Source organism: Somniosus microcephalus, chromosome 11 (genome assembly GCF_052327205.1).
Source record: "Somniosus microcephalus isolate GS21.2 chromosome 11, FLI_Smic_1.0, whole genome shotgun sequence".
Taxonomy (NCBI): domain Eukaryota; kingdom Metazoa; phylum Chordata; class Chondrichthyes; order Squaliformes; family Somniosidae; genus Somniosus; species Somniosus microcephalus.
This window is the reverse complement of record NC_140997.1, coordinates 193940127-193959305: the sequence shown is the minus strand read 5'-3', so window position 1 is coordinate 193959305 and position 19179 is coordinate 193940127. Positions and strand designations below refer to the sequence as shown.

Below are 19179 nucleotides of genomic sequence, written 5' to 3'. Positions count from 1 at the left end.
AGTCACGTGATTCTCCAATGGCGGGAAGAACGTGATGACGTCATGACGTCAGTCTTCTGACCAGAGCAGACCTGTAGTTGATGTATTCCAGCAGTTTCCAGTTAAAACCTGTTTTGTTCCATTAAAGTTCATTGTTTTAATTGCCTGAGTCGAACTCAGTCTTTTCGATAGGAACCTCCGTTCCGACATTGGTGACCCCGAATTCTACGAACAATTTTCGTGGAAGATTCATCATGGACACGAACGCTGTCACGCTGAAACTGCCACGGTTCTGGGAGCAACAACCAGATGCCTGGTTTATCCAGGCTGAAGCCCAGTTCGCCATTAGGAATATCGTCGCAGATCAGACCCGTTATTATTACGTGGTCTCCACCCTCGACAGCGCAACCGCCTCATGGATCATCAGCCTCCTCGGTAGTCCTCCTACTGACAGCAAGTATGATGCGATTAAGGCGCGGTTGCTTCAGGTTTTCGGGCTCTTGAAGTCGGAGCGCGCTCGCCGGCTCATCACGCTGCCCGGCCTCGGGGACTCCAAACCGTCCGAGCTCATGAGCCAAATGCTCACGCTCTTGGGTGCCAAACCGGAATGCTTCCTCTTCCGGGAGCTTTTCCTCTATCAAATGCCTGAACAGGTACAGGCTGCCCTAGCCAGAGCCAACATTACAGACTGCGCCGAGCTTGCTGCCGAAGCCGATAAGATTTTCATGGTAACCCAGCAGTGTTGCGCGGCCACGAGGCACCCATCCCCCACTGAAGCAGTTCCAGCTCCTCCTACAGCGGGCTGATGCTCCTACCACACCCGTTTTGGCGCAAAAGCACGATGCTGCCGTTCCCCCTGCAGTTTTTCACCCAAAAAAACCCAACAAAGCTCCTGCAGCATCCCTGGCGAAGGAGGACCGGGGCTAATGGGCGCTCTGCGGTGGCGATGGCCGTCAGATCTACGGGGAAACTCCTTTATATCACTGATTCCCTATCGGGCCGACGTTTTCTTTGTGACACCGGGGCGCAGTGTAGCATTCTACCTGTGTCGAAGCTCGACATGCAGACTGGGAACCTCGGTTTTTCCCTCGTAGCGGCTAATGGCGCAGCAATTCGAACTTTCCGAAAATGGCGGGTCAAAGTCTGTTTTGGCGGTCAGCGCTTCTTTTGGGAATTCGTCACGGCCACAATCTCACAGGCCATCCTAGGGGCGGATTTTCTGTGTGCCAACAGCATCCTCGTCGATGTCCGGCACCGCCGGCTGATCAACGCGGCCACCTTCCACTCGATTCCGTGCTATTGCCTGCGCCTTCCCTCCTCCAGATGACTTCACTCGGCTCCTCGGAGAGTTTCCGGAGCTGACAAGGCCCACTTTCTCCTCTTCAGCAACGAAGCATGGTGTTGAACATCATATCACCACTACTGGCTCCCCGGTTTATGCGCGGGCTAGAAGGCTCGAACCCGGCAAGCTCGCGGCTGCGAAGGCGGAGTTCGACACGATGGAGCGGCTCGGGATCATCCGACGATCCAATAGTCCCTGGTCCTTGCCTCTCCACATTGTTCCGAAACCGGGCGGCGGCTGGCGGCCATGCGGTGACTACCGACGCTTGAACGACGCCACCACTCCAGATTGGTACCTGATTCCGCATATTCAGGATTTCTCGGCCCATTTGGCGGGAAATTCTATCTTCTCTAAAGTCGACCTCTTCCGTGGATATCACCAGGTTCCCGTGCACCCGCAAGAAGTCCCGAAAACCGCAGTCATCACCCCTTTTGGCCTCTTTGAGTTCCTGCGGATGCCGTTTGGCTTAAAGAACGCAGCACAGGCGTTCCAGCGTTTAATGGACTCCGTTCTTCGAGACCTACGCTTCATCTTCGTCTACCTTGACGACATTCTCATCGCCAGTGCCAGCAAGGAGGATCACATCTCTCATTTGCGTTCCCTCTTTACGCGCCTCAGCCAGCACGGTTTAATCAAGCGCCAGTTCGGCCTGCAGCAGATTGATTTCTTGGGACACCGCATAACATCGGACGGCGCCGTCCCCTTAGTGACGAAGGTGGAAGCGGTTACCTCTTTCCCGCGGCCGCCGACAGTCAAGGCCTTGCAAGAGTTCCTGGGGATGGTCAACTTCTACCGCCGTTTTGTCCCTAAGGTGGCTCAGCTTATGCAACCCTTGTTCGGGGCCCTCAAGGGCAAGTCTGGTAAGGATACAATCAGCTGGACAACCGAGATGGACCAGGCGTTCGTCAACACCAAGAGCGCGTTGGCCAACGCAACCATGTTAGCGCACCCACTTCCAGGTGCCACCATCGCCCTTACCACGGACGAGTCAGGTTATGCCATCGGTGCAGTGCAAGAGCAGTGGGTCAACAGCACGTGGCAACCGCTGGCGTTTTTCAGCCGTCAACTACGGAAAAATGAAAAAAAATACAGCACCTTCGATTGGGAGCTACTGGCCCTTTTCCTCGCCATTCGCCATTTCCGGTTCTTATTGGAAGGACGTCCCTTCACGGCTTTTGTCGACCACAAACCTCTTACGTTCGCCATGGCCAAGACCGTCGAACCGTGGTCCGCTCGTCAACAACGTCACTTGACGTTTATTTCCGAATTTACCACGGACATTCAACATATGTCTGGTAAGGACAACCTGGTGGCGGATTGCCTCTCCCGTGCGACGGTCCACGCGGTGCACCTGGGGATCGACTACGCCCTCATGGCTGCAGATCAGGCCTCGGACTCTGAGGTCCAATCATATAGAACCGTTCCCTCTAGCTTCCAAGCGACCGACGTCACTTTCCAGGCCGCAGGCGCCACGCTCCTTTGCGACGTCTCCATGGGCTTTCCCCGACCTATCGTGCCAGTCGCATGGCGCCGGAAGGTGTTCGATGCCATACACGGGTTGTCGCACCCTGGGATGAAGGCTTCACAACGGCTTATGTCGGCAAAGTTCGTCTGGAAAGGTATGCACCTCGCTGTCCGTGACTGGGCTAATACCTGCGTTGTCTGCCAGAAGGCCAAAGTCCAGCGTCATGTTAAAGCTCCAGTGGTTGCATTCGCTGTTCCGGAGCGTCGTTTCGACCACTTGCATGTGGACCTTGTGGGGCCGCTTCCGCCTTCTCAGGGTTATACTCATCTCCTCACCATGGTGGACCGCACCACTAGGTGCCCAGAGGCAATTCCTTTGGTTTCCACCACTTCGGCAGATGTCGCTAGAGCTTTCATCTCCTGTTGGGTTGCCCGTTTCGGGGTACTGGCGGACATCTCTTCTGACCGTGGGCCACAATTTTCCTCGGAGCTTTGGAACGCTGTAGCTCAGGGGCTCGGCACCAAACTTCATTGCACCACCGCCTATCATCCACAGGCGAACGGCCTTTGCGCGCGATTCCACAGGTTGCTTAAAGCCACTCTTCGGGCCAGTCTTCAGGGTGCAGGATGGGTGGACAGACTTCCATGGGTCCTTTTGGGTCTTTGTACGGCGCCCAAAGAAGACCTGCAATCGTCCTCAGCTGAACTCGTCTATGGCTAGCCTCTCCGAGTACCAGGAGATGTCCTCCCTTCTCCCACAGAGCCATGGTCCGCCTCCCAGCAACTCGTTAGCCACCAGGAAGCGGCCAGATGCTTCGCTCCGGTGCCTACATCAAATCACGGCTTGCAGAACTCCCAAGTGCCACTGGGACTGAAGAATGTGGAGTATGTATTCATCCGCCACGACGCTCACCAGGATCCGCTCAAGCCCCCTTACACTGGTCCTTTCCGCGTCATCGAACCAGGCGACAAATCCTTTTCGGTTGACGTCGGAGGAAAGCCGGATCACATCTCGGTGGACCAATTGAAGCCGGCTCACCTGGACCTGGACCACCCTGTCATAGTCGCTCAACCACCCAAACGTGGTCGACCGCCCGCCAACTCGACCACGCTCGCCGCGCCTGCTCAACCACAACCGACTGCCAACTCGACCACCGGTCATCAACTTCCTCTACCAGGGTATCGAAGTCGATCGGACAGACTTGTCAGACCTCCTCCTCGTCTTACTTTTTCTGTTGAAGACAATTCTGGGGGGGCGCATGTGGCGGAGCCACCAAAGGACTCAGAGCAGTTGTACATAATTCCTTTAACAGCAATGTAGTTACTGTCCGTGCCTGTACCTTTAATTACACTGTTCGACTGTACAATGTCTAGTTACCTTTACAGCGTGGTTTCAACGCGATGACATCATGCCGTTAGTCACGTGATTCCCCAATGGCGGGAAGAACGTGATGACGTCATGACATCAGTCTTCTGACCAGGGGATCAGTCCTCGTGGAGCCCTCAAGGAGAGCAGACCTGTAGTTGATGTATTCCAGCAGTTTCCAGTTAAAACCTGTTTTGTTCCATTAAAGTTCATTGTTTTAATTGTCTGAGTCGAACTCAGTCTTTTCGATAGGAACCTCCGTTCCTACACTATTGTGAATGGTCAGTTCTGTAAAGTAAAAAATTAGAGATTGGAATGAACCATGCTCTAAATGGCTGAGTATACCTCTCCTTAGCAACAACAATCCCCAACAGCTGGTCCTCAAGCCCCTCAGGGGTGATCATAAAGTTGAGCAGGGAAACCTTTGTTGCCAACTCTGGCAAGTAGTGGGGATTTCTCAGCTTGGTGGTTATGTAGAGTCGGAAATCAGATGAATACTCAATAATTATCTCACCGAGTTTGATAGAATTCACACCACCTGAAAACAAAGGGAAAAAAACTTCATGAGGTTCCTTTTCATTGTTTTGACAGAAAAATAAGCAAACATTTTATCTGAGAAACACCAACATTCCATGCAAAACCACAGCTCAGGTCTAAAAAAACTTTAAAACTCATTTTTAAAGTGGACTTTTTTTTTGAACATTTGCTGATTTAAAAAAAATTCATTCTTGGGATATGGTCATCATGGTAATGTCAGCGTTTATTGCCCATTCCTAGTTGCCCTTGAGAAGGTGGTGGCGAGCCTTCTTCTTGAACTGCTGCAGTCCATGTGGTGAAGGTACTCCCACAATTCTGTTAGGTAGGGAGTTCCAAGATTGTGGCCCAGCAACGATGAAGGAACATCCTTCCTTGGAACATGTTCAGGTCAGGAAGATGATTGGCAGCCTGTTTTATATCTCTCCCAATTATTGTTATTTCCATTGACTTCAATGGAACGGGCTGCCGATTCACTATCACCTATTTTGCACTATTGCACAAAATCTAATCCATGTGTATATATCGCACACAATGCATATAAAACACATCATACAAGATTGCCATCATTTGTAAAGGAAACATCTACCATTGGTACTGATCTGAGCTGCTAGACAAATGAATACTAGCTCCTCCATCATCAAAACTAATTTTCATGCTTTTGAATATTGGATCCAATGCCATGGTGATCCAGTTTATAGTATAAATTAGCTGGGGGGGCCCGGCGTTGCCTAGGCTTTTTTGTGGAATGGCAGTTTACAGGGCCCGTGGTTGACGGCTGGCCGCTGCGCTCCCCCGCTCTGTGTCTCGGGCCGATCGGTTGTCAGGGCTGGCCGGCCCGAGTGAGCCCAACTCACTTCCCGCTCCGGTGGGTCGGGAGCGGGATACTGTGCCGGAGCCGCAATGTGGGGGTTTGCTGTGCTGGTGCTGTTGCTGCCGGTATAAAAAAAATGGCGGCGACGTTACGGGAGGCTGTAGGATTAGGCCCGCCCACACGCAGAATGAAACGCCCCCCGTGACAGCACCGATTGGTCAAACCATCAGGTCACTGAACTGTAGGATTGGTCAACCATCATGTCACGCAACGCTAATGAGCGGTAGGATTGGTCAACCGCTAATGAGTGGATTTTTGAAAGTTTTTTTATATACTGTCTCGAACAATTTTTGTCTGACCAAAAAGTAAATATGCCTATGACACTCCCCTGATCATAACCCTTTCTTTTGATATCAACATATGTGTAGGTACGCTCTATAACTTTTGAGTGTATAGCGGACAGACAGACAAACCAACTGCTTTATCTTATATATATAAAGCGGCTCTTCTGTCTGTCTGTCCTGTCTGTCTGTCCGTCCGCCTGGTCTCTATACGTTTGGAAGTTACAGAGCGTACCGACGCAGCGCGTCGCCTCAAAAGAAAGCTTGCGATTCCGGATCCGGTCATAGGCGTATTTACGTTCGGCCGGACAAAAATCCCACCCGCGGTATCCCAAAAACGTTCAGCGTTTCCGCTCATTAGCATCTCATTAGCGACCGTGTGACGTCGAGGTCTTCCTACAGTTGAGTGTCGAGTGACTCGACGATTTGACCAATCCTACGCTTCGGTGACCTGACCCGGTCGACCAATCGGTGCGTGTGTGGGCGGCCTTATCCTTCTGAACCGAGGTGAGTGGCGCCATCTTGATTTTCCACAATTTTTTCCCCACACTTTCTGTGTGTTAGGGAACTAAGGTAAATATTTCAATTATGTGTTAGGCAATTAATTAACAATTTATTTGAGTTTTATATTGTGTTTAGCAACCCCCCCTCCTCCTCACCCTCGCGCAGGGGGGACTCGGGGCCTGAAAGCTGAAAAAATTTTCTCTCTCTCTCTCTTCTCTCTCTCTCTTCTCTCCCTCTCTCTTCTCCTTCTCTCTTCCCTCTCTCCTCTTCCTCTCTCCTCTTCCCTCTCTCTCCTTCTCCTCTTCCTCTCTGCTCTCTCTCTACTCTGTCTCTCTCTACTTCCCCCTCTCAGGTGTCGCGGATGGAGCGCGGGCGTGCCGCCCGAAGTTTCCCGCTCGCTAATGGCCTTGCCGCTCCCGCGGGCCGCTCGCACTGACCGCGCATGCGCCGCCCGCACTCACCGCGCATGCGCCGCCCGCCCGCACGCAGCGGCCGTCCATTCAGCCGCGCGATACGCGGGGGACCTCAGCAACGGCACCGGACCTCAGGCGCTAGGCAGGGGGAGGGGCCGGAGAGAGGGACAGAGGGGAGCGGGGAGTGGGGGAGGGAGAGAGGGGAGGGAGGGAGAGAGGGGAGGGGGAGGGAGGGAGGAGGGGAGGGGAGGGAGAGAGGGGGAGGGGAGGGAGAGAGGGGAGGGGAGGGAGGGATAGGACAGGGAGAGGACATGACAGGGAGAGGGGGGACACACAGGGGCAGGGAGACCAAACGCCCCAAAATTGCCCTCGCGCCCCAAAATTGCCCTCAGCAATGCGGGGCTCCCCAGCTAGTATATATATATACTAGCTGGGGTGAGCCCGGCATTGCCGAGGCTTTTTCGAGGGCATGTTGTTGTTGGAAGAGAGAGGGGAGAGCGACTGGGGGGGTGGGGGGGGCGGCAGAGAGAGACTGGGGGGGGGGAAACAGAGAGAGACTGGGGGGGGGAACAGAGAGAGACCGGTGGGGGGGAACAGAGAGAGACTGGGGGGGGAACAGAGAGAGATGGGGGGGGAACAGAGAGAGACTGGGGGAGGGGGGAACAGAGAGAGACGAGGGGGAACAGAGAGAGACTGGGGGGGGGGAACAGAGAAGCTCTCCCCCCCCCCCCCGCGATTTCCCCCGAGGCTCTCCCCCCCCCCCGCGATTTCCCCGAGGCTCTCCCCCCCCCCCGCCCCCCCGCGATTTCCCGAGGCTCTCCCCCCCCGCGATTTCCCGAGGCTCTCCCCCCACCGCGATTTCCCGAGGCTCTCCCCTCCTCCCCCCCCCCCTCACACTCCCCTCTCCCCCCCCCCTCACACTCCCCTCTCTCCCCCCCCCCCCAGGCCCGACAGGACCTCACCTCGGTAGCACCTGCTGGTGAACAAGGCGGGCCTTTGGACCCGGTTGGCAGACCTCCCGTGTCCGATTGAGATCGGGGACAGCCGTTTAAAAAAAAGCCAGAGCAGGCTATCGCGGGGTGGGCGGCGCATGCGCGGTCAGTGCCAGCGGCGCGAGGCGGCCCGCGGGGAGTAGGCAGGGAAACCCCGCGGGCTTGGCCGGCCGTTAGCAAGCGGATCACTTCGGGTGGCTATCCTGCGCTCCGGCCCCCGACACAGTGTCAAACCTGAGAGGGGGGAAGTAGAGAGAGACAGAGAGGGAAGAGGAGAAGGAAGAGAGAGGGAAGAGGAGAAGGAGAGAGAGAGAGGGAAGAGAGAGAGAGAGAACTTTTTGGAGCTTCAGGCCTGCCTGCAGCGGGCCTGGACAGCAGCCCCGAGTCCCCCCCCTGCGCGAGGGTGAGGAGGAGGGGGGGGGTTGCTAGACACAATTTAAAACACAAATAAATTGTTATTTAATTCCTAACACATCATTAAAATATTTACCGTAGTTCCTAACACACAGAAAGTGTGGGGGAAAAATCGTGAAAAATCAAGATGGCGGTTCAGAAGGAAAAGGCCCGCCCACACACACACCGATTGGTCGACCGGGTCCAGGTCACCGAAGCGTAGGATTGGTCAATCGTCGAGTCACTCGACACTCAACTGTAGGATGGCACGCGCCAGGAACCCGCCGTCCGATTTGGTCGACCTCGACGTCACACGGTCGCTAATGAGATGCTAATGAGCGGAACGCTGAAAGTTTTTTGGATACCACGGGCGGGATTTTTGTCCGGCCGAAACGTAAATACGCCTATGACCGGTCGGAATCGCAAGCTTTCTTTTGAGGCGACGTGCGCGTCGGTACGCTCTGTAACTTTCAAACGTATAGAGAACGGACAGACAGACATCAGGACAGACAGACAGAAGAGCCGCTTTATATATATAGATAGACTAGCTGGGGGAGCCCGGCTTTGCCAGGGCTGTTTTGGGCCGGGCGGTTTAAATCGAGTCCCAGGCTTTGGGGCCTCTCTGTGTCCCTCTGTGAATCTGCTGCCGGGGCAACATTTTAAATCGAGTCCCAGGCTTTGGGGCCTCTCTGTGTCCCTCTCTAAATCTGCTGCCGGGCAAACATTTCTACCTTTTAATACCTTGAAAGATGAAAGTGAAAGTACTTATAAAACGTTTTTGGTAAATCTTATGTTATTTTTAAAAGAGATACTAACTTTTTTGAAGCTTGAGGCAATGGCTGGCAGATCCCTGAGATGAAAACGATTAGTCCCGTCCACAGACGCAGCGATTGGCAACCATCAGGCGACTGAACTGTAGGATTGGTCAATCGTTCCAGCACAGGATTGGTCGACCTTGACGTCAGTCAATCAATGCTACTTAGCAGATAATGAGTTTAATTTTGAAGGTTTTTTGCATAACGCGACCGAACAATTTTTGTCCGGCCGAAACGTAAATATGCTTAGGACGGTTCTGGAATCGTCAGCTTTCTTTCGACATAACGCACGTGTAGGTACGCTCTATAACTTTCGAGTTAATTCAAGACAGACAGACAGACAGACAGAATGACAGACAGAAGTATCCTTTTATATATATAGAGACCAGCTGGGAGCCCCGCGTTACGAGGCAATTTTGGGGTGCTTGGTCTCCCTGCCCCTGTGTGTCCCCCCTCTCCCTGTCATGTCCTCTCCCTGTCCTATCCCTCCCTCCCCTCCTCTCTCTCCCTCCCCTCCTCTCCCTCCCGTCCCCTCCTCTCCCTCCCTCCCCTGTCTCCCTCCCTCCCTCCCCTCCCGTCTCCCTCCCTCCCCTCCCTGTCTCCCTCCCTCCCCTCCCGTCTCCCTCCCTTCCCCTCCCGTCTCCCTCCCTCCCCCACCCCCACACCTACCCTCCCCCACCCCCCTCCCCTCCCCCATCCCCTCCCCTGTCTCCCTCCCTCTCTCCGGCCCCTCCCCCTGCCTAGCGCCTGAGGTCTGGAGCTGAGGTCCCCCGCGTATCGCGCGGCTGATGGACGGCCGCTGTGGGCGGGCGGGCGGCGCATGCGCGGTCAGTGCTGGTGGCGCATGCGCGGTCAGTGCGGGCGGCGCATGCGCTGGTCAGTGCGGGCGGCACGAGCCCCCCGCGATTTCCCGAGGCTCGCCCCCCCCGCGATTTCCCGAGGCTCTCCTCCCCCCCCGCGATTTCCCGAGGCTCTCCCCCCCCGCGATTTCCCGAGGCTCTCCCCCCCGCGATTTCCCGAGGCTGTCCCCCCCCCGCGATTTCCCGAGGCTCTCCCCCCCGCGATTTCCCGAGGCTCTCCCCCCCCGCGCGATTTCCCGAGGCTCTCCCCCCCCGCGATTTCCCGAGGCTCTCCCCCCCCCCTATTAAATTGTAATGTAATTCCCTAACACATCATTAAAATACTTACCTTAGTTCCCTAACACACAGAAAGTGTGGGGGAAAAAATTGTGAAAAATCAAGTCCCTAACACACAGAAAGTGTGGGGGGAAAAATTGTGAAAAATCAAGATGGCGGCCACTCACCTCGGTTCAGAAGGATAAGGCCCGCCCACACATGCACCGATTGGTCGACCGGTCAGGTCACCGAAGCGTAGGATTGGTCAATCGTCGAGTCACTCGACACTCAACTGTAGGAAGGAACCCGCCGTCCGATTGGTGGACCTCGACGTCACACGGTCGCTAATGAGATGCTAATGAGCGGAACGCTGAACGTTTTTGGGATACCGCGGGCGGGATTTTTGTGCGGCCGAAACGTAAATACGCCTATGACCGGTCCGGAATCGCAAGCTTTCTTTTGAGGCGACGCGCGCGTCGGTACGCTCTGTAACTTTCAAACGTATAGAGAACGGACAGACATCGGGACAGACAGACATCGGGACAGACAGAAGAGCTCTTTTATATATATAGATATAAAAAATATATATAGATACATGAATTGACACTGAGGCCCCGATTTTCGGCTTGTGTGGGAAATGGTCGGGTTTCCCTGAATGTGGGGTTTCTGACACACATAAAAAAGTGTCAGCCAGCTCCACGCAATTTTCCCTCAAGTGGCCAATTAATTCCCAGCATGTGGGAAGCCTTGCTAATTGTCCAATTCGAGTCAGAAATCCCCACAGTGTGATGTCAGCATTCGTGGTGCTTTCAAGGTCCATAGCAAGCACTGCATCCTCTGAAGGCTTCCAAACGATCCATACAGGATGGCAGAGGAGCCTGCAGCAGCTGTGGCCAGTGCCAGACCCCAAGCTGCCTCCAAATTCGACGAGGCTTCACTGCAGGCATTATTGGATGGGGTTAGGGCCCACAGGGAGGTCCTCTTCCCTAGGTCAGGGAGGAAGAGGCCTCCCACTGAGACCAATGCTGCATGGATGCAGGTGTCAGCAGATGCCAGCTCGCTGGGAGTCACCAGAAGAACCTTGGCATTACATCTCTAACTCCTTCCTTTACTCCCCCACAGTACCATCCAGAGCCCCCGTCCTCACTGTGGAGGAGGAACAGGCTGTGCAGCCAGACTCCTCAGAGGAAGCTCGAACCTCTGAAGGCGCAACGTCAGCAGAAGTAAGCGCACCCAGCACCAGCGCAGACACTCACACCTCGGGGGGACCTTCGGGACATAGAGTAGTGTTGTCACCTGGTGTTTCACAGCTCACAAGTGAGCCTCAGCAGATTCTGGAGACAGGGACAGCAGTGGAGAGTCCTTGTCGGAGGGCGCAGGACTCTGCTAGCTCAGCTCAGCTGTGCTGCATGTCGACCCTCTGCTTCTGGGTCCATCCGCAAGAGAAGAGGTGATGGATCTCCATGCACAGATGCAGGAGTCTCTGGCAGGTTTTGTCTCCAGGGTCGCTGCGAGTGTGAAGCGAATGGAGGAGTCCATAGTGACCATGAGCAGAGCCTTTGTGGAGTCATTGGTGCATGAACGCATCACCATGGAAAGGTTGGCAACCTCCATGGAGGAGATAACTCGCCAGGGTACGGAAAACATGGTGAGTGCTCATAAGAGAATGACATCTCTTGAGGAGCGTTGGCCATCTGTTGAACAGAGAAACCAGATCTTCATGGAAGTCCTTCTGAGTAGGACTGCCAGTGCAGAAACGGGTCCCCATGGCCCCCTAAAGCACAGCAAGGTGCTGTCAAGCCACTTCCAAGCGCTGGCCCCTTCTGGCCTGTGCAGCTTCAGGTGTGTGAGCAGCAGCCTGGTGCTCCTGTTGCTGATCCTGCTGTTCCTGGTTCTGCGGCTGCCGCCTCTGCTGCTGGAGATCCTCTAATGGCAAGAAGGGAAGGAAAAAAAGGCATCCCATGCTTCTCGTAGATGCCTCCGCTGAGGAAGCGCTGAGTGAGGGTGGCGAGAGGGGCTTCCCAGGAGATCACATTGGAGAAGTGTGTGAGGCTCCAACCTTCCACAGCTGTGCCTAAGCCTTGAAGATGTAGCCCCAAACCTGCAACAACAAGGTCCTTCAACATACAAGTGCTGTCCCTTTAAATTGCAGCTTCTCCGATTGACCTGCAGCTGCAAACAAGCAAGCCAGCTGTTTTCACGCCAGGTCTCATCAGCGGGGTTCCCCGCAGGCGTGTTTCAGGTGGGGAAAGCCCCAAATTCGCAACGGCCCCGGAAAATCTACTTCAACAAGGTAATAATTGGTCATTAGAGCTCCGACGACCAGTCCCGCCAGCGGCGGTCGGGACTGAAGCGGATCGCGGAGAAACGGCGTTCCGAAAGTCGGACGGGGCGGGGAACCAGGCGGGGGGGTGGGGGGGGTCGTGACCTGCTTTTTCTGCGATTTTCGGCCCCCGGCCACCTGGAAAGCCGCCCGACGGTTGGCAGAAAATCGACCCGAGACATACATGAGCCAAACAATACCAATGTGTGAACTGTCAGTTTTACTTGATATACTGTACATGTATCTGCCTAGGTCACTTCACAAACATAGTTTGGTTTAGGTAAGCAAAACTTCATACCTTCATCTGACAAATGGAAGTGTTGCATTAAATAATAAAAAAAGTGGTTTATGATTGTTAATACTCAGTTATAATATTTAATCGCTCTACTGCAATTCAAAGTAGAGAACTAAAAGTTTTTGCATCAAATGTCTAGATGCCCATTTTTGAACAAGTAATTTTTGTTTCTAAAATGACTAAGTCAGAAGCAGTTAGATACCTTGTTTGAAAATCTGTTTGAGCAAAAGAGGCTCAAGTGAAGGGTCCAGTTCCTCAGCAACATTTTCCAATAGGATTGGTGTGCCAAACTGGATGCAGTTCTCTAGTGTTCGCATGTAATCCATGTCTGTCAGCTTAATAATACTCAGTTTATTATCACGCTCAGAATTTCTCACCCATTTATTGGCCTGTCCTTGTGGGTCAATCATTAATGGCCTGAAATCAGTAAAATCACAATAGCAATAAACTTAATCCTTTACAGCAGAAATGGGCACAAATATTTTTCACTGGTGTAGTTTGTGTCATTTCAGTTTACCCTTATTAAGTTTATTTTCTTTGTTAAAGCAGCATTCTTTTATAATGGATCAAAAATAAAATAAAATTGCTAACGTAGTGATTTGAAAGTGGATTTCAAGCATAATTCAGCAGTGTCAGGATTACTGTGATAACGAATGCTTCAGTCATGAAACTTTGGAGGAGCTGTGTTTGTTGCTGTAACCAGATCTGCAATGAAGGTCCATAGCACATACAGCTCTGGCTGTGGCAGGGAAAGGGACCACAGCTCTCAAGCTTTTATCCAGGCTGATTTCAGGGAGCCACAGGGGACTTTTGCCACCAGTTTGGCAAGATGGCATCCTTTACTGCATGCTGATGTGGTAAGTACTCACCATCGCCTGGAGTTACTAACAATCACGCCATTATCAACTGAAAAGCTGTCTGTTGGTAATCCAGCAATGTTCCATGCTCTAATTATTATAGGATCTCCCAGTGTTTTACTGAGGGAAAATTCACCTGAAGAAGGGATATCTTTAGCCTGTGAACATAGGAAAAATAGAGTTTGTTAATGAAGTTTGTTTAGGAAGAAAAATATAAATACCACTAGCCTAATTAAAAAAATGTTTAAGAGCATTTATGCAAATTACTTCAAAATGAACGAGGAGTGTAAATAGGAGCCACATGTTGATGGAGTGACACAAGTTTTTGTTCTCATAAACATGAAGGATGTCGAGGCTGGGGAACAGAAGAGTTTCAACTTCTTCCATCCTCTAACAACATCAAGCGCTCCCAGGTTTGGTACAACAGGTTGAATGATGGGTAAAGCTCCCTCTCTAGTGTTGCAACAATGTTCCCCAACTTATTCTCAGAAGAGTACCCCTGTTGCACCAGAGTGCCATTTCCATTTTGTACAACAGCTACCTTTGTCTCTTCTGAGTGTTATTGCCCACTAAAAATGGGTTAAAAACCGCTGTAAATCTAAAATAAAAATAGAAAATGCAGGAAATACAGTCAGAACAACGGGTCTCCATCTGGTGGACCTGCTGTGTGTTTCCAGCATTTTTGTATTACCATTGCGGCCCACATAAAGAGAGACCTGAACCCTGCAATCTGGACTGAATTGAAATTCAGGCTAAAGGATTGAAAAGAAAATGTCGTGAGCAAACCTACTCCCTAAACTAGATCAGTTAACAATTTAAAATATTTTATATTGCTGCTTTTTTAGGTGGTTTTCAAAATATATTCCAGCTGCAGCTGGTGATATCTGTAAACCATATATACTTCAGTATATGCAGCCTCAACAGAGCTGTATGAAAAATACAAGTTTGAATACCTTGCATAAAGTGGTCCACCCAACAATACATTTATGACGAAAAGCTGCAGTGAAAGCTCCGAGATAAGCAATGACACCTGCTGAAATTAACACATCCCCAGTCAAAGTATCATACATGATTTGTAAATCATCTGCAGCCTTTGACCACCTAGAAATAAACAAGATAACATTTCAGAAATGATTCACATATGTTGAAAAGAAATCAACCAGCAATTTCTGTACATTTAAGTGGATTTTAAATAAGGATCTTTAGCAAATTAATTACTAGAATCAAAGCAAAATATTTGAAGGTGTGGTTGTTAAAGCAACAAGACTCCACTTTAATAACAACAGAAAACGCTGGAGAAACTCAGCAGGCCAGGCAACATCCGTGAAGAGAGAAAGAGAGTCAACGTTTCAGGTCGAAACCCTTCATCAGAACTCAAGACTCCACTTTATTTTTGTTGAAATCAATATTTCTCACCAAAATCAGCACGAATCATAAACAAATTCTATTTTATTGCAAGATATCCAAATGAAAAGATAGTTGAATTAAATTTAACTTGCACTTTTTATTAATGGGCTTTACACACTCCAACCCAGCCCAACTAGGACACTAGAACCAACATTTGTATTTTTCAGGATGCACATCATATATCCTAGATTTTGTCCATTTCCTCTCCCTGTTCCCAGTACAAGCCAAGAAATGTGAACACACTGATGCATCAGCAGGTGCAGCGTACTTCCAACGGGTGGGGGGTGCGGGGGGGAGGAGTAGAAATTGGCTCTAAACTTTACCCTATTACCCACTGTCACTTTACCCTATTATCAGAGCAGACTAGAGAGAACCTGAGCTTTTCAGCATCTGACCTTGATTTTTCTCCCCCCAGTCCTCCAATCAGCTTCGCTGCTCTCTCCAGCTTTTTAGCACAGAGGTCGACTTGGAACTCCAGTCGTGCTTTTTCATCAGTTTTATCCTGAAATGTCTTCTTCAGATCAGCAAGACGATCTTCAACTTCCTTAAGCTCAGCTCTCTTCTGGTTTAGAATTCCCATGGTCTGAGCCAACGACCTCTGTGCTTCATTCAAACGAGCCTTCTTAGGAGCAACAACCTAAAATTGCAATGTCACAGATCATTCTCATTTTTAATTACTGCACCATCTGCAATATTTACATTTCCTGAAAAAGAGAGAAAAGTTCCAATGACATACATAAAATATAATGATATGGGGTAATCAATTTAAAATTGTCACTAAGAGATTAAGGAGGTTTGGATAAATTTCTTTACTCCAAGAGTTGTTGAAGCATGGAATGCTTTGCCACAGGGCGGGATCGAGGCAGAGACCAGTGCACAGCCAATTTTCTTCTATGAACACTCGCTGGACACTTGACAGGCACAGCGCACTTGAACTAAGCACCACGTTTATGGCCTATCTGCACTCTAGGCAGCGGTCTACCCCGGCTGGGCTTTGCACCTGAAAACTGGGTAAAGATCTGGGCCTTTAGATCAATTTGGGAAAGGATTTAAAATAAAAGTTTTATTTGTTTGCTTCCTATTCGGCCCAGCTCCAGGACACCCAGGTCAATTGGCCTTGCACTAGATTTCTTCAAACGGGTGACTAGGAACACCCCCTCCAACACTAAACTTATGCCTACTACAGGTGCAGGCCTAGTGATGTATTGCAGGGAAGCACCAGGAAATCCTAGGGCAGTGCAGCGAGTACACTAATGTATTGGGCCTCTGGCTCCTCTTTCTTCTTCACTATGCCTGGGGAATGACAACTTTTGGTGCAGCGAACAGGAAAATCTACCCTCGCACTTTTCAAGGGAAAATTAGATATACAGTTGAAGCAGAGGAAAATACAGTGCTATGGGGAGAGACCAGGGCAGTTGAATTTGTTTTGAATTGCTGCCATGCAAGCACAATGGGCTGGCCAGCCTCCCTCTGTGCTGTAAACTTCTATGGTTCTATGGTCAAAAAAGATGCCAATAGCTTTCCCCACAGTGAGGGAGGAAAATTCAGAGGCAGATTCATCCTTGCAGGTCTCATGTGACCCAAAGTGGGAATTTAGAAAGTAGCAAAGGCGGAGACTACAAACAGATTGTCCACATTCCTTTTGGCAGGGGCATGATACATTAATAAGACACGGGAAAAGGCAAGGGAAGGAAAATACAATGAAAGACAAAGGTCGATTATAACTAGGGGCAGGAATCATGCCGGCGGGGGCTGAGGCAGACAGAAAACCATCTGGACCCCCGCAGCGTGAGGCCCGGGAGATTTTAGAAGTCTCCCGGCCAAACAGGGTGGGAAGCAGCAATTGGTTGGTGGGTGGGAACGGGGTGTTGGGTGGCAGGAGGCTGCCACCGGCCATCCAAAAGAGCAGTCCCCAGCACTCAACTAAATGGTTGGGAGGGGGTTCTGGAGGTCCTCGCGGTCAGGGAGAGAGAGGGAAGCCCAGAGCAGAGGAGGCCTAAGATTTCCTTGTGGGGCCTAAAGGAGCACCACTGCTCCTCCTGGCCCCACAAAGAAACTAGAAAATAAATAAAACCACTTACTTCTTTGAGCCTCTTCTGGCCCCAGCTCCTCGTGCCAGTTCCCCATGCAGGTCTCTAGTTAAAATGCCAGTCAGGCCCCGATAATGTCATTAGTGCCTGATCTGCATATTTAAAGAAGGACCTCATTGGCTTCTATTGGGTGTCCCTTTTGCCTGCTCAGAAAAGCAGGTTAAGATGGCAACCCATGAAAAGGCAACGGAATCGATGCAGGAAAGTCCCCTGAGCCATTTTAATAGGTCTGTTTTTTGAGTTATTAGGGAAGTTATGTTTTCTAAATACTTAATTTACACATGCAAAATAGCCAAGTTAGCATAAATTAGTCATATGTTGCCTTTATTATCATAATGAGCATCTTCCCAAACTGTGCAAAGATGAAATTTATTCTTCTTGATTTATTCATTTGCAAAGAATGACTACATTAATGCTGTTCTCACTGCTTTGGCCATGTAAAGCAGCAAAACTATGCATACACTACCTTTGCTACGCGATCATACACCTCCATGGCAAGGATCCATTTACACAACCCTTCTGCAGCAGACGAGGCTTTAACTACCTTCTGTGGGTCAAAGTCTGGATTGGTGAGGTATTCAGTACGTATCTTCTGCATGACAGCAACCTATCCAGGAGAAAAATATGATGGTGCATGTAACCATGACAACATTCATGGGGAAGAAAAAGCACGAAATATTTAAAATCACGTAAAAGAAATCCAATAAATAAAAGTCTTTAAGCTGAAAGTTCTTAGAAAAAATTCAGTCTTAATGCAAAATGTGTTACTAATGTTGCTGATGCATTCAATCCTACAGCATTTCAGTGTTCAGACCATTGTTCTTTCTTAACTGTAAATAACAGCAAACAATTTAGTACCATACCAAATACCTTGGAACATTTTTCAGAGGCTAAATAATTAAGCAATTATGTACTCTTCATGATGTTCGATCCAGTATATTGTGGGCCAGGCCAGTCTAATTAGCCAAAGTTCATAAGCTTTTACAATCCTATTAATCCCAAACAATTTAAATAGTACTGCCAACACTCACTTGGCCAAAACACCACAGTGTGAAATCATATCCCAGATTATGCAAGTGTTTTCAGGATAGGAAAGGAGAAAAATGTGAGGGGTAAAATTACATTAAAAAAATTCTGAATTACAATGATACATTGACAATGACAGATAACAGCCTGGGGTCTCAGCTACCAGTATTATAAAGAATCTGTATAACCATGATTACAGACAAGCACTCTGATAATGGCCATTGTTTTATATCTAGGAATTACGGGTACTTGATAAAGGAACATAAAATTATACGGTGCAAATTGGGCACAGGGAACAATTCCTGTGCCAGAATGGGTAGACCCAAATTGTACCCAATATTGGGCCTTGGTCCTCATTTACCTCAGGCTGACAAGCTGCGTATAAGAATTCGCAATAATTTACAGTTCTGAAGATTAATTTATTTGATTAAAGAATCCCTGGGCGTTGTGCTTTTAAATTTCCAGGGATAAAAATGGCTGTCACACCACATGGCCAAAGACAAAGGACTTGGAAAGCAGCTTTCTGTGTCTGGAAGTAAGGTTCAATGGAGCTGCCAATCAAAGGGAAGTCCCCACCCCCCCTGCAGCAGGACAATCGATGCCTGTTTACAAAACGTTCTACAATGTTGACTCTAAGATCGAGTGCTTGAAACTGCCAGCATGAACAAAGGAACTTTGTTTGCTAAGCACTCAAGACTGTCAATCAATTGTGGTTCCAGACGGCCACAGGACAATGCTTTGTTTACAAAGCAATTGAATGCTATTAGCATTTGTTTGTATATCGAGTGAATACATCTAAACTGCAGAAGAGACTTTTGGATCTTGAATGGGAACCGTTTAAGAACTGAATGGGTTTAAATCACCTAGCATTCTGGACAATAGAGCAGTTGTATTTCCCTTTTGTTTCAGCCCAGGGAGCTCCGGAAGACACATGAACCCAGTCCAACCACTCTGAGTTAGCCAATCACAGCTTTCTCTTGTGTATTGGACCCTTTGGGTGGGAATTTTGCACACAGCCCTTGCAAGGCAGAACAGCAGGGGGCTCACCAGGTATATAAGATAGCTGTGGAGAAGCTATCTCTCTTTTTACTTCGCTGGACCACAGGTGA

At 50.1% G+C, this 19179-nt stretch overlaps 1 protein-coding gene across 1 annotated transcript in view; it reads right to left on the bottom strand.

The window, feature by feature from the left end:
* The window catches only part of dnah12 (dynein, axonemal, heavy chain 12), a 429714-nt gene that overhangs the window by 90896 nt on the left and 319639 nt on the right, over nt 1-19179 (bottom strand). Inside the window, exons 51-56 of the mRNA XM_086001602.1 lie at nt 17511-17651; nt 15350-15591; nt 14501-14648; nt 13560-13705; nt 12893-13107; nt 4497-4689 (exon numbers count right to left, since the gene is read on the bottom strand). Coding sequence (XP_085857728.1) covers nt 4497-4689; nt 12893-13107; nt 13560-13705; nt 14501-14648; nt 15350-15591; nt 17511-17651 — 1085 coding nt within the window. The remainder of the gene's footprint in view (nt 1-4496; nt 4690-12892; nt 13108-13559; nt 13706-14500; nt 14649-15349; nt 15592-17510; nt 17652-19179) is intronic.